The sequence below is a fragment of the Neolamprologus brichardi genome, chromosome 19 (genome assembly GCF_056152115.1).
Source record: "Neolamprologus brichardi isolate AB-2024 chromosome 19, ASM5615211v1, whole genome shotgun sequence".
In the NCBI taxonomy this organism is placed as follows: Eukaryota; Metazoa; Chordata; class Actinopteri; order Cichliformes; family Cichlidae; genus Neolamprologus; species Neolamprologus brichardi.
In genome coordinates this window covers 1,494,822-1,510,000 of record NC_142122.1, presented here as the reverse complement: position 1 = coordinate 1,510,000, position 15,179 = coordinate 1,494,822, and the positions used below count along the sequence as shown (strand labels likewise).

General features: G+C 49.5%; 1 protein-coding gene across 7 annotated transcripts in view; it reads left to right on the top strand.

Moving 5' to 3' along the window:
* Positions 1–15,179, top strand: part of LOC102788462 (AT-rich interactive domain-containing protein 1B-like) — a 198,077-nt gene that overhangs the window by 165,403 nt on the left and 17,495 nt on the right. For 5 of the 7 annotated variants that reach the window (XM_087833257.1, XM_087833252.1, XM_087833254.1 and 2 more), the window contains exons 8-11: positions 4,805–5,126; positions 5,985–6,131; positions 11,549–11,673; positions 13,703–13,806. In XM_087833257.1, coding sequence (XP_087689383.1) covers positions 4,805–5,126; positions 5,985–6,131; positions 11,549–11,673; positions 13,703–13,806 — 698 coding nt within the window. The remainder of the gene's footprint in view (positions 1–4,804; positions 5,127–5,984; positions 6,132–11,548; positions 11,674–13,702; positions 13,807–15,179) is intronic. The other 2 variants (XM_087833256.1, XM_087833255.1) reach the window with 1 other exon arrangement.

Genomic DNA, 15,179 nt, shown 5'->3' with positions numbered 1-15,179 from the left:
AACTTGCTGAAAACACCCTTAATTCACCCTTGGCCTGCAAGTCTCCAGCTTCCTCCTAATTTACTCCTTTTGTGTCCGTCTGTGGTTATTTTTACAGGTGTTCAGATCACCACTTACGTGCACTTTCACATCATAATGTTTCATTTGACTTTGATGTAAACTCTTAAGGCTTCATATTGAGTCCAGGACATAGCCAGGCCCCGGTCCTTATCAGAGCAAACAGGCCAGACAGCTGCTGGTCATTGTTCTTAATGACAGCTCCATCTGCTTGCCTTCCCTCTCCCGAGCGAACCAGCAAATTAGCCAACACAGAAACGAGCTCCAAGTTCCTGAACTCTGCTGTTTCTCTTGGCCTCTGTGCTGGGAGAGGCTGTGTTTCCGTGTGTAATGGGTAACAGCATTTTGTCTTTTAGCCATTTCTCACACACACATTAAAGCAGTTTGTAGCTCAGCAAAACACATAAAACAGTCTGGTGTCTGTAACTTTAAAGGCTACACGACTGCTTTTGTTATCCGCGGGTAAACGACTGTAGCTGGACTCGTGTAATCAGCTGCATAAGCTCCATCCTGCACACAGTTAATGTGATACATGAGTCTGCCGGAGGACACGGCCTCTCTGCAAATACTTACATATTTCTCTGCTTTTTCAAGCGATCTTTGATCAGATAACAATAACCAGAGGTTTGCTGTTTGTGACTGTGTGTTAGAGCTGTTGCAGTGAGGCGGTCCAAACATTTAAGCTGCTCCGTGTTTATCGTGCTGCTTTGAAAGGCCGCTATATCCCAAGTTTACCTGATCTCAGCTGATATCCGGCTCTCCTCGAGACTCAAATGTCCTCAGCAGCTGTTTCCAAGACCTGCACTTGGACACGGTGCAGAGCAGCATGTTGAGAGCAGCACACACACGGGGGAGGAGGGTATTATGCTATTACAGGAAAAAGATTCAGAGACTGTCTCAGCTCTGCTTTCTCTCCCACCCATCGCATAGTTCCCTGCACCACATACCCCCCTCCAGGGGTTAAGCACTCCACTGGTAATGACCGTGCTTCAGACAGGACTTTTAAGCCTTGGTGCCTTGCCGGAGCCACAGAGTAATTCAGCCAAAAAAAAAAAAGAAGAAGAAGAAAGAAAAAAGCCATGACTCAAGCCAATGCCTAAGGGAGCGAGTGGATGTTTTTGGAGGAAATTGACAGTATGTGGAGCTCAGCAGCCCCAAGGCGCAGCCCAGCCCGGCTCAGGCTCAGAAACCCTGCCGGGGAAGGTGCTGAGGTGGCTGGTAGAAGATGTGGGGGCCTCGGGCAAGAGGGGATGCTGCAAAAAAAAGAAATATATATATATATGCATCCACCAAGCTGTGCATGAAAGCTCAGTGTAACAGTGTGAAGGAAGGAAGGAATCTGTTTCTGCGTCTGTATTGACCCGTCTGATGTCAAACATTTGAGGTGCTAAAGCTGATTAAACAGCTTTAAACAGACTTACAGTTATTTTATTAAGGAAAGCAGATTCATAACGATTCGAGGAGGAAACAGAGACGTCCTTGCTTCCTAAAGTATGATTACCGGCTCGATTATACTTGACACGCTCCCCAGCTAAGCCCCACTCTCCCAGCTCACTCCCACATTCACAGAAAGGAAAAGAGGAAAAATGCTATTGAATTTTTTTATTTGTGTTCAGCCACATGTGCACATCCTGCCCACGCTCCCGTCCTTGGCAGCTCAAGCATGTAGCCATGTAATCTGCATCGCACTCCTCACTGATGGAGTTCACAGGTCCAGAGGCTGCACCGCTGCACCGTCGCACCTCGCTCCGCCGCAGACGGCAGAGCGGCCGCCTCGGCCGTTAGCGTCGGCGGGTCCGGCCTGCTGAGGAAGCAGTCGACGGTAATCTGCTCGGTCACGCTCCAGCTCTCCCGCGGGACTGCGGGGATTAAACCCGGCGCAGGATATAGCGTCCAACAAATGCGTGACCGTGCCGGGAATTTCCATGTAATTGTGAACGAAGCACCACGAGCGCTTCTCCTCCCCTCTATCGCGCTATAAATACCACCAAGACTCCCCAAAGGCACAAGTGCTGAGAAGCAGGCGAGAAACCAAGACTGAGCTACAAGGACACGAGAAGGTGCAAATAAGAAATGGCGTCCTCCTTTCCTCTGGTTAGTTTCCAGAGCAGCAGGAGTAACAGGCAGAGCCACGTCTGTGAATGCGTTTTAATGCTAACATCGTATGCACGTGCATAATGACAGCTAACACTGCACTGCATAAAACCAGAGTCAGAAAACATGCACATTTTTATATGAATTTCCTGACAGGAAGTGCTTTTTTCTGGAAGCATTTGGAAGTTAACATTAAGTTTTTCTCTTTTCCCCCTGAAGCGTTTTAAACATATCAGCACAGAGAGTCATTATTGCTTCTTTTTTTTCCAAATTGGACAAAATTTTACCTCAGCAATAATCCATCTTCCCCTTTTAATGTAATCTCACAGCACTTCCAAAGTCATTGAAAGCCCGAATGGCTCTTATGAAAACACCTACTGTAGGATTTTGAGGTTGAGCTCTCAGTCATTTTAAAAAGTGGGTTAGCGTGCTATCTGTCCTTGAAGAAGCATTCTGGCTCGGCACCAATCCTTCAGGAAGTGAATCATTCTTGTCAGGACAGAGCAAGGCTCTCATAGGGAAGCTTTACATTAACCCCATCCCGCGGTTACTCAGTCTTTCTGCTGTCAGCCGAGGCGACTGAGCCCACATCACTTTGAATGGTACTACATCAAAACTGATAAGTTCCCTCAGTGCGGCGTGCCGACTTAATGACACAGTTTTTCAAAACAGATTTAGCTTAGCACCTCACAGAAAGAAGAAATGCTAAGACAGCGAGGGAACACGCTGGGATGGAAAATTCCAGACACTTCCTCGTTTTAGGACGTCAGGCAGAAGAGTCCAGATGCTATAAACCAGCGGTCCCCAACCCCCGGGCCTCGGACCGGTACCGGTCCAGGAGTCGTTTGGTACCGGGCCGCGAGAGTTGAGGCTCAGGTGTGAAATGTATAGTTTTCAGGGTTTTTATCGGTTTTCAGCGTTATTTTGTTATCGTTTTTATCGTTTACTCGGTTTTCCTGGGTCTTTTCACGTGTGTTATGAATAAATCTTCTTTTTTTCGGTTTGTTGTTTGGTGTTGACGCCTTAAAGGCCGGTCCATGAAAATATTGTCGGGCATAAACCGGTCCGTGGCGCAAAAAAGGTTGGAGACCGCTGCTATAAACAAACCCCTGGAATAGATGGCGGGCGGCCATGACCGTCCAGAGAGGGCTGAGAGAGGTTGCTGACCGGCAGTCGGGCTGCAGGGCAGCGCTCCCAGGATTTTCCACAGCGTCTCCGCTTCATTATGAGTGGAAGAAACGTGGAAATGCGTGTTTCAGTGCTCGCGAGGTCTCCAAAGTATTCCACATGCATTCACACAATCAAGCAGATGCACGCGCACACAGAGCGCACCATACATATCCTCCTGTGTTCGTTAGCAGGCATCCTTTCTTCCTGAACGCTTCCCTATTATAGCCCCAAAACCCTTGACAGGTGTCAGCTGCGCTCAGCTCACCGACTCACCAGAGCCTCCCCACAAATAATCCGCTTTTTCTTTTCCCATCTCCCACAGTAGATTTCATCACAGTTTCTGGACAAATTCAGGCGGAGTTGCTGACTTTTATGGGAAAGACTTTTATTTTGATTCAGTATAAATCCTATCTCGGGGGTTGGCGGGTGGGAGCGTTTCCCCCTCCCTCGCCGTCTGTCTGTCTTCCTCTCTTTCCGCCCCCTCGTGCTCTCTGTTGGACGAGCGGTCTTATGTCGTGTGGAAAGTGTCTCGAGGACACCGTGAAGCCGTTACCATATTCAGTATCCCCCCCCCCCCGTGGAACATTGTCATCTAACTTCCCCTCGTTGGAGCGCACAGAAAAGCCTTCAGGTTTTAAAGAGACTTGATCCCCTTTTCCAGACATATTCTCAGGGGATTACGCAGTGAGGCCCAACTAAAGCACCCTTAATCAAATCAAAATAAATAGCCCCCTTCACAATGGAAGATGCCACTTTTCTATTTTGCGGGGGATTTGTCCCCTGTGGAAAAATCTCAGTGCCCAAATAGGGAATACGCTGTTATGCGCGCTGCGTGCCGTGGGTGTGGACGACGCTCACACGTATAGGTGGCTGCTGCTGTGTCTGCTGCATGCGCGTGTTGTCTTTCAGCTGTTATTGAGGCTGGAGTCGAGCGAGGCTTTTAAAGCCAAAATGGAGGGGTTTAAGTGCGCCTTAGGAAAGCTCCTGGCGTCGTGGCGTCGTGGCACTCCGGGGCAGCGAGAAGCATTTACTGCAGATTAGAGCTCCTCTCAAGTGTTTCACAAAGTCAGCCTTAAGCTCGCCAATTGTTCCCAGGGCCACACAGCTCACCGGGCCACACCTCAGAGTGGGTCTCCTCGCATACGCGCAGGTTGGCGGCGGCCGTGAATCACGGCGTAATCCCGCTCTTTACGCTCCGCGGCTGTCGCGGCATTATTTTCTTGATGGATGAAATTGCTGCATGTGTCACTGTGGTGGGTATACGAGCACCAGCTGACACGCACACTCCATTTGTCTCAAACCAGGTGATTGATACGACCCGTCTGCAGCTTCGTGCCGTTCTCATAACCAAATCGTGGAATTTAGCAGGACGTCTGAAGCGACAGCCATGTTTTACGTTTCAGGGACTCCGTCTGTGTAGCTTCTGGTTTTCTGTGATCTTAATGAGCTTTTGTTGGCTGATTCACGTGTCGTCTTCTTCCAGGCAACTACCCACGGCCCTCCAACTACAGCGGCACAGCCAGCACCGGCTACAGTGGCCCCGGCCCCGGCGTAACCAACAGCCTGGGCATGAACGCTACCAGCCCCATGCACGGCCAGGGGCCCGGCCAGCCCGTGCCCGGAGGACGCGGCCACGGCCCAGGCAGCCAGAACAGGGCGTACCCGGCCATGGGTCCCACTTCTCCCAGCGTACCCCAGCCAGCTGGGCCCGGGATGGGTCCCCCTTCTTTGGGTAGCTCTAACCGCAAGACCCAGGAGGCAGCGGCGGCTGCCGTGCCGGGATCTGCCAACTCAGTGCACAACAGGTAAGAGCGCGGCTGCAAACTCAGCACATTAGTGGTGCATATGCTGCATGCGAGCTAACGTATCCCAGCTGTAGCTGTTAGTGGTCCTGATGGTGAAAAATGTATTTTAGTGCGATTGTGCCGTATGGTTACTGCACGCTACAATCCTGGGTCGGCGAGCTTCTCTGCCGTGCGTTAGCGTCTAACGAGAGGCATCGATCTGCCGGGCGTCTGTGTGCTGAAAAGCCCCGCAGAGGCTTCCTGAGCCACTTTCTTTTTCTCCGAGACTCTTTTCAGACGTGCAGGCAAGAGTTGCTCTCAGGGGCTCCACTCGTGCAACTGTCCCTATTTTCACACATCTCATAAACTACCTGACATTTTGATATCTGGCTCTGTGCACCGAGTGCCGTTTTCTTGCAAAAAGAGATATATTGGCGCGAGAGCAGGCGGCGCGGTCTCGACGCGGCGCCGTCGAAACATAAGAGAAGAAAAATGCAAACCGACTGTAAAAACACCAGAGAGCGCAGTGACACCGAGCACCTTAGCGCACATGCACGGCTCTTTGAAGCTCTAACGGCGTGTGAGTTCAGGGTATTATTTTCCATCAGGGCGGGAGCTGTGCCTGCACGAGCGCTCGCAGCGTTGGAGGCAGAGGGGTTGTTGTGGGATTGTGTGGGCAGTAAACTTTCGCTGAACCCTGCCGGGGGAACTTGTGAAAACATCGCAGTCTTCTGAGAGGAAAGATGGCTTTCTGCAGCCGCGCCATTCTGGGTGCGCTTTTCCTAACAAATGCATCATGGGAGCAGCCTCGGCGGCGCTCACATTAGCGTTCGCCAGTGTTCAACATGTGGGTTTCTCTTTTCTGTCGGCGGTCTGCAGGACGCCTCTGCACGCGAGGCCCCCAGCCCAGAAGCAGCCCACCTCCACCTCCACCCGCTGGCCCACACCCCACCATTCCTCCACCTGTCCACCGCCTTCACCCCCACCCCGACCTCATCCTCCATGCATCCATTCGCATCAACATAGGTAGGTCCACGCCCATCACCACGCTTGTGCCTTTAAATCAGTTTATGTGTGGATGGCAGCGTGTCATGTGACCGAGCTGCGCTAAAACGACCACGGTGGCTTTTCTCGCCGCTGCGTCTGACAGCGAAACAAGAGGAGTCATCATCATTACCATTGTAATCGCTATCATCACCTTCATCATCATCACTGTAGTCATCAGTATCACAGGCGTCTCTTAGTCACTCTAATGGCAACAACAAGTGAGCGCCCCAGTATCACACACACTGAGATACTCGGGGCTGCGTGCACTGTAACAGCATCGTGGGGGGAAGGCAGGGGAGGGGAGGAGTCTGACGGGGGGGGGGGGGTGATTAATTGCGTGCATCCGGGAGGCCCAATGCTGTCCACACACACACACACACACACACACACACACACACTTGCAGCAATGCAAATGCTACTCGAGCCGTTCAGAGATGGCTGAGTTGTCAATAAGAAGTGGCACGACATGATCCCCACTGCTGGGACCAATCAGACGGCCTGTCAGTCTCCCCTCAGACAGCAGCGAGGTGTCGCTGGCTGCGGCGGGCCTCTCTCGCTCTCTCTCGGCGTGTTTACAAATCTGCCTGTAAAGTCTGTTCACGTCTTCATCTGCGTCTCAACCTATTTTGATTTATTGTCAGCTGTGCAAGTATCCGCGGGCTCCTCCGTTCGCCGTTTCATCTCCATCTCCGGCATTAAGCCGTCGTTAACGTGTGTTTTTCCTTCTCTCGCCGCATTGCAAAGATCACGCCGGAAGCAGAGAGTCCGGCGCAGTGACAGCCGTCTCCTTTTGATTCTGCTCTTTGAAATGTGCGCCGGCTCGCCTGTCGTTAGCGTTTGTTCAAACCGCAGCTTCACTTCCACGGCGCTGGAGAAAATAATGGAGCAGACGCCGGATGCTTAGAACAACAAAAGACTTTTATGAACTAGCTCGTGTTAAAAAAGAGAAATGTGCCAACAAATGAGACGATTGGTTTGCAAAGCAGATCGGTGTTCACAATGTGAATAATCTGCCGCCTTCTTTATTTAGAATTCCAAGTTGTTCGGATAAAAACGTAAATTAGTCTCCTCTGCTGGCAGAAGTGTGTTTTTGACTTATTTCAGACTAAAATGTGCCAGAATGTTTTGTCGTGATGGACATTTTTGCAGAGCGCCTGCCGCCTGTCTCACCTTCGCTGTTGTTCTCGTCTGCTGTCGATCATTCCCATCCTTTCATCCCTCCTCGTCTGCTCCTCTTCCCTCTCCTCCCACCTGTTTCGCTCTTTTTTACCAACTGTATCGCCCTCTTTGTCTCCGTGCAGCTCTGTTCTCCTACCCAGACTGTTTTATCTCGCTCAGTCTTTCTTCCTCCCAATTTGCTTTTTCTTCTCCGCTGTCTCCAGCTCAGCCTTGTTATGTTTTTCTTCCTCAGATCCCACTTTAGAACATCTGAGGGAGATCAGGAGAAAATTGGCCTCCGAAAAACCTGCAGTTAAAGGCTCCAGCACCCCGTTTGCGCTCCAGAGCTCAGTGCAACATCGTGAAACATTGTCAAACCCGGTTCTTCTCTGTCTGAGAAACAAGTTGTTAGTCGTACCGCGTGTCTAGTTTTGCTCTTTGATGCATTAACCGGGACTGCCACAGTCGCCCGCTTCTTCCAAATCAGGGGCTAGTCGAGCAGTGAGATCACTGCCTGGTCTCTGCTTCCTTTAACACATGCCTTCACTACATCTCCACTAATAATCCTCCACATTTCTGCCTCTCATGCCTCATCTTCGTCCTCTGCTGGCTCACGCACTCTGGCTTCATTACACCAACCGACAGAATTTTAGAGAGGAGGGCCGCGCGAGGCTGCAGGTCGGAGCTGCGATTAAATCTTTGCAAAGTGTTCAATAGGGAGCCTTCCCCCCCCCCCCCCCCCCGAGCCACGAATCAGAAAGAAATGTTGCACCTTTGTGGGTTGAACCTGTTGAACCTCATGGCAAAGTTTGGTGACGATGCAGCTCAGTGGGTCTCATGGAAAACGCTGAGGTGAAAAGTTTACGTTCAAATAAGGCGAGTGAGGTCGGAGCGTGTTTGGAAAACACACCAGTACACTTATTTTGGGCGGGGGGGGGGTTTGATGTTAGGGATTTTTCGCTTTTGGAAAAGAGGCAAACACAAAGTATTAAAAGGTATAAGCTTTTCTTGGCAGCAGCTTCTGAGGACAGAATTGGGTTTTCAAATGACTTTCCAACGCTGCCGGCGACACTCTACAAAAAGTTCCCGGAGCTATAGGAACGGCGAACTGTCGGAAAAATAAGCACTTAGCAGAAGAAGAGCAAAGCTCGGGAAAAAAAAAAAGCCGTAAATAAAAAGGAAATTGAAGGGAGAAAAATGTTGGAAGAGGGAAGAAGAGAAGAGAGGAGAGTGCTCCCAGGCAAATCCTCGCCAAATAATTCATTTCTGACCTCCTTAGTAAGTAAATTTGCTAAATAAATAAGAGCAGCGCTTGAATGTCAAGAACGGGGGATGCTGCCTGTGGCGCTTTGTCGCTCGCAGTCTTGGCAGCGCTGCGGAGCGCTCTGCTTTCATTAGATGGGTAAAATAAATGGCTTCTCCTCCATCCATCCATCCTGAGCCGTTTGATGTTTGGGAAGGAGGGGCGGGAGACGGGAGAGGAGCTGTTTCTGGATTTAATATGTTAAAAGCTGTCCTTTTATTTTTTGTTGGGGGTTTATTCTGGTTTCCCCTGCGAGTGTGTGTGTGTGTGTGTGGGGGGGTGGGGTGGGGGGGGGGGGGGGGGGTTGAGTCAGGAGTTGGAGGAGCAATGAGCCCGAGCTGCCCTGACAACAGATTGGGTCCATATATAATTCATAGCCTCCAGTCGATCCACTCCATCCTTCCATCCAGCAGCCTCTCCGGCTCTTTCTCCCGCCTCCTCCTGCACACGCACGCAGCGAGCTCAGGGATCAATGGAGAGGGCCGCTCAGCCGTCACACGGTCCCGCAGTCCGGCCACCGCCGCCGCTGTCTCGTCCGGTTAGCCGAGCCGAGACGGCGTCAGCGCGGCCTGTCGCTGCAAATGAAGGACAAAGGCGCCGCCACTTCCAGAGAGACACCGTCAGCTGGTTGGCTGGCACCTCGTAACCATGGCATCCCCTTGGCAACGGCACCCACCCGAACACAAGGACACGCTCAAACACACTTCGGCACACACGCTCACCCGTGGTGTGAAAGTGGCCTTCTCCGATGCCCTTCACACATGTGGACTGAATAGACGAGAGCTCTGCGCGCGCATGTGTGTGTGTGTGTGTGCGTTTGTGTGTTTGTGTACGTGTGTGTGTGTAATTAGGGAATAAACGGGGGTTAGTGAAGGACAGTGATGGTGGAGCATCAATACGATTCTTGCCGCTCTTAAAGTGACAGGAGTCATTTTTTAAACCCAAACAAAAGCTCGAGTGAAAAATCTGCATTTTCACGTGTTTCCCTTTCAGCACGAGCGCTCCAACTTAGCCGCCACTCGTCGAGTAAACTCATACTTCCCCTTCACTGTGGCACTACTTCTTCCTCAGGCCACTCCTCGACAACAAACTGCGAGTGCAGTGGACTGATGGTGCTGGGATGGATGTTTCCGTGTGCGCTCCCTCAGTTTAGTCTCATGGAACAGCGATTACCTCCAGCTCTGGGCCCTGAGCTGAAAATACGCCCCCCATCGGTACACCGGGGACCCCCCCCCCCCCACACACACACACACACTCTGGCTTCTTCTTCCCTAATTTCCTCCTGCCTCCTTTCCTCCCTCCTTCCTCTCCATCCCTCCTTTCTTCCCCCTCTCCTCTCTCTGCGGCAACAGGATGCTTTTTTTTCACCCGGCACAAAGGTGCCCAAGAGCAAGATGAATGCGCCATGCTTGCCCCCACCCCCCAACCCCCGATGGCGGCACATGCATATATTAAGTGTGATTAAACGCTGTGCGGTGCCTCCATCAAGTGCTTTCTAATGGGCTTTTTTATGACATGAATTAGTCATAATGGGAGAGCGCCACAGTCGAAAACCACCAACCACTGTTGTTGTTGTTGTAGTTGATTTGGATTTTTCGCCGTTCAGCTTAAGTTCTGGTGAGGGGCGTTTTTACAGTATGCGGAGAAACGAGGTTCGGAGGCTTTTGGCGCGTTTCGACTCGTTTCTCGTCGCCTGCTCTGCTTCGTGGGAGTTTGCATGCAGAATACATTTTTGCTTGCTTGAGAAGGTGCAGCGATCAAAAGGTACATTTATTTCTGTGACTTGACTCACGCGGAGCTTTTTAGGGAACACGTAGGCAGCGAACGAAGGAGTCTATGCCCCCGCCCCACCCCATTATAGGGAAATGGGGCCAGATAAGCGTGGATTTGGTGTGCTTGTTTCTTTGCCACGGAGCTCCCCTGTGCACCTCAGCCCCCATAGAGGGATTACATATGTATCATCAGCCGTGCTCTATGACTAATTACATCTGTGAGATGAGATTATGGGGAGGTTTACCAAGCCAATCCCTCCTCTCAGGCAATGTGTATCGCTTCCAACACGAGGTATTACATTATGTGTCTGTGTGGAAGAGAGAGCGATGCCAGTTAGGAGGGATTGAGTGACAGAAATCTGCACAAACATTTTTCCTTCTTTACGTTTTCCGGCCTTCCTTCCTTCCTTCCTTTCCTCCTCTGCTCACCTCGCTTCCTCCCGTGTTTGAGGCCTCTCCTCACCTCACGTCCCTTTTCTCCCTCTTCGTACGGTTGTCCGGGAGATAATCTCGAGTCAGCAGGAGATAGAGCAAATTGTTCCAAACACGGTGTTCCCTTTCAGCCTCTGTGTCACCGGCCTGGCGTGCAACGATAGACGCCGCCTTCAATCAAACGCACATGGATGGCTGGTGTTCAGCAGGTTGCAGATAAGCCCCTCTGATGTCACTCGCGACACCATGTGATGAGCGCCCGAGAGAGACGGGGGAGGCTGAGCGGCATTGATTTTTGCCGTCACTATGGCAACAAATAACATGATCCTCTCCAAAAGCACACCTTAATTAGTTAAATTATGACTTGTGTGATGGAGAGGAAGGAAGAGGGGGAGGGAGGGAGGGAGGCTGTGGAGGAGACGGGGGATAGGAGAGCTTTTCCTTGTCTGATGTTCGGTGCTCATCTTCAATCTTTTGGAAGAGCGGCGTGTTTGATCAGGGATCTGTTGCGCTCTTTGCTTTGTATCGCGACTCTCAGATATACATGCAGCTCAGTTTTCCCTGCAACAATAAAGCAGCGCAGCAGTGACAGGCTGCCAAATATCATCCCTGTATGATTATGTGACTTCTGTTCCTCTGCAGCTTTCACTGTTACTCGCTTATTTCTCCACACCGTGAATCCAGCTGGAGTCATCCCGACTAAATCTGCCAATTTTTTCTTTCTATTGTAGGCAGAGCAACTATCAAGGCCCCGGCATGAGCCAAGCCAGCGCTGTCCCCTACAGTCAGGTGGTGGGCAGCAACGCCGCGACCACAGGCAACGCACAAGGTCCGGGCTACAACATGCCTCCTTCAGGTATTTCACTAATGCCAGCGTGCTGTAGAGGAAAAAGCTCGTAAACAAAGGCCCACAAACATTGCCGTCCCCTGCAGGACATTTAGGACAGAACGCAGCTGAGCTGCAGTTTTAAATCTTTGCATTATTTGCATGCAGTTGTGTTTCTGCAGCAAACTTGAAATCCCCACATGGCTTTCGTGGCGCTTCCCGAGCTTCTGTGCTTTGCTGTTTTTGTATCCACACGTGTGCCCCCGCCTGCAGGCCGCCTTCAACACATATCCAAGGGTTGGGATCGCTCCTTGTTCCCTCCCAGCTAGCTTTACTTTAGCTTAAATAAAGTTGATACTTAGTTACAGCTGATCTAATCTGTCTTGAATCTGCAGAAAACATGTTGATACAATAATGTCGAACCTTTATGGCAGCATTGAAGTGATGTTTCTATCAGTGCACCTACTCAGAGACACAGCGTAGGTCACGTGACAGTAGAGGTGGGAATCACCACACATCCCACGATACGATATTATTGCAATTTTTTAAAATATTTTGTGATATTCAGATTCTGTACATAAAGGTAAACTTTATCAATATTCATTTTCTCTAATATCAAAGTCTCACACTCAGTCTTTCTCTCATTTCAGTTTGATTGTTGACAAACTGAACGGTTTGTATTACAGTCTAGTCCAACTTAACTGAATCAACCATCTGGTACAATTATAGCTATTCTGAACTATGCAGTTTATGAAAACTATGCAGCCCCTTCAGCAACTGAAGAATTTGAAAGTAAATTAAAACAAAATATAATTTTACATTAAATAAAACAGTTTTAAACTTAATTAAAATAAAACATGTCTTAAGTTAGAATAAGTAAACTGTCATGTTTATTGCTGCCAAAAACAAGTGAAACACATTTGGACAGTGAAGGAATGTCAGGATTCTTGCTCAGAAAAAGGATCAACATGCTCTGAAGTCAGAGCACAAAAACCTTTTTGTAACAAAGTATCGATTTCTGCTGTCCCTGTATCCATACATTATTAGCAAACAAAATATCAAAATACTCCACAGTATCCATTTTTCCCCCCACCCCTACGTGACAGAGTCAAAGACTAAAGGGTTTCGTTATGACGCTCTTCTGAAGAGCCGGCCCTTCGGCGAGGAGAGCGTAACGCGGCGCATCAGTTTTTCTTTCCCGCCCGGCTGCATTGCTGCTAAACACACATCGCAGATTTTCCAAAATGAAGCTCTTATTTAAAGCCATACATCAGAACGCATGACATTCGTAAAACTCGAGCCAAATTAGAGCGCCAAGGTTCCTCAAAACTCATCTGGTTTGCCCCTGGGCGCGTAAAAAGCCTTCGGTTTGCCCGCCGCGGCACAGCGCACACAGAGGGGAGCCTTGCACCCAAGGACCTCTCCTTTCTGCTAATAAGAAATATGCAGCTCGCACTTTGAAAAGTAGTCTTAAGGAGCTCAACTCTTCTTCACTTATAAACCTAATGAAGGCACACAAACATCTTAGAAAACAGAAACGCGTCTTGTCAGCCAACATCTCGTCAACGCTAACCTTTACGTTCTCTCCGCACTTTGAATATGTGAGAACATGAATGACTTCTTCCAAGTTGCTTTTAGTGGATTCTTATCTTATTCTCTTTCCACGTCGTCCTTAAGAAACAGTCTTTTTATACGGCTGTCTTCCATTCAGGATGAATGGGCGGACAGGCTTTAGGGAGGCCTTGAGAGCACAAAAGCAAAGAAGCTCAGCAGCAGAAAGACATTAAAGCATTTTCTATTGTCTGACTGTGCCTGTGACATTATACAGAGCATTGTGCAGCAGCTTTCAGTCCACGCGGTGAAGGCACCATTCATTTAAGGAGTTTAACCCAATTGAATGTAGCAGAATACACAAACATGCCTGAAATCTGTCTTTACTCTTTATTCTGCTCCGTCGTGGAAAAACTTTAAAAAAATGTGCAAATTCAGAGCATATTTGATGTTTGTGAGAAGTTTGGTGCAACTGCTTCGAGTCAACGTTTGCTCGTTGCTGTTGAAGGATCCACGGGAATGTCAGGAGACGGGATAATGAGCCCAGATGCCAAACCGAAAACGGAGGTGAAAGATGACGGCGGCCCCGCCAACGAGCCCCACAAACCAAAGGTAACTCCTTGACCGTCTCCCCGTTCTCCCACTTCCTCTCTTTCGTTTGTAAATGCTCTTTTTAATGTTCCCCCGCTAACGAAGCAGACCAGTCGTGATCAGCGGATGCTGCCGCCTCGCTGTTGTTTTCTCACCATATTTAATGATTTGTTTAACATTTACCGTTCCTAATGTTTTCCTCGCTTTGTTTTTGCCCCCAGCACTCTCTTCTTGCTGATGTTTTGCACAGACAGAGGGGGCTTGGCATCTGCACACATGTACATCCACGCAAGCAAACACAGCGCCGACACACACAGCATGCACGATGGAAAACACACACTCTAACTAGCCCTCTCCGTCTGTGTCACACACACACTGCTGACTTCTCATTTTGCCCGACAATAGCAGCTCAGCAACAACAGAACTCTGCTCTTTGCTCTTTTCTACCCCCTCCTCTTGTTTTTGCTTAACAACGTTCCTCCGAGTCACGCACACGCACGCTGCCTCCATCACATCCACTGCACATCTTTTCCCTCAAAAATCTCTGTCTTTTCTTTTGCTGATTATGGTAGTAGGTCTTCTGAATTATTTAAGGCAGTCAGAGCAGCCAGAAAGACCCCCGGTGCTCCCGAAAGAGATGATCTGTCTGCCAAGAGAGGGAAGAGGAGGGAGAAAGATAAGGTTTTGCTGACATGAGCGTTCTGCACACAGTCCAGAAGCACTTGTCAAGCTGTTGTTCCCTCTTTTACACACTCTCACACTCACAGACACACAGTTAAACTGGGGAGACTAAATGCATGTTAAATTCATTACATGCAGACGTCTTATCCATGCATGAAGCCTTGCTGTTCCTCTGCCACACACTGCACAGGCTTGTGGTTGCAGTGAAGCAGCAGAGGTCCAGCTTGGTGTGAGGTTTTGCAGGCTGGTGTAAACTGTTGGATTGCAGCTCGGCTCTTAGAATGAGAAGAATTTCTTTCAGCTCGTTTTTGTGACATATTTCCGTTTCTGTGGTCCTGTTTTTGGCATTCCAGAGGAACTATTCCTGGAAATTCCAATAATATTTTTCATTGAGTTTTTCCTTTCCAGTCACCTTTCTCACTCACTATGTGTTAACAGACCTCTCTGCATTGAATCATATCTGTTATTAATCTCTGTCTCTCTTCCACAGCATGTCTTTATCCTGTCTTCCTTCTCTCACCCCAACCAATCACAGCAGATGGCCCCGCCCCTCCCTGAGCCTGGTTCTGCTGGAGGTTTCTTCCTGTTAAAAGGGAGTTTTTCCTTCCCACTGTCGCCAAAGTGCTGCTCATAGGGGGTCATATGATTGTTGGGTTTTTCTCTGTATCTATGAAGCGCCTTGAGGCGACTTTTGTTGTGATTTGGCGCTATAT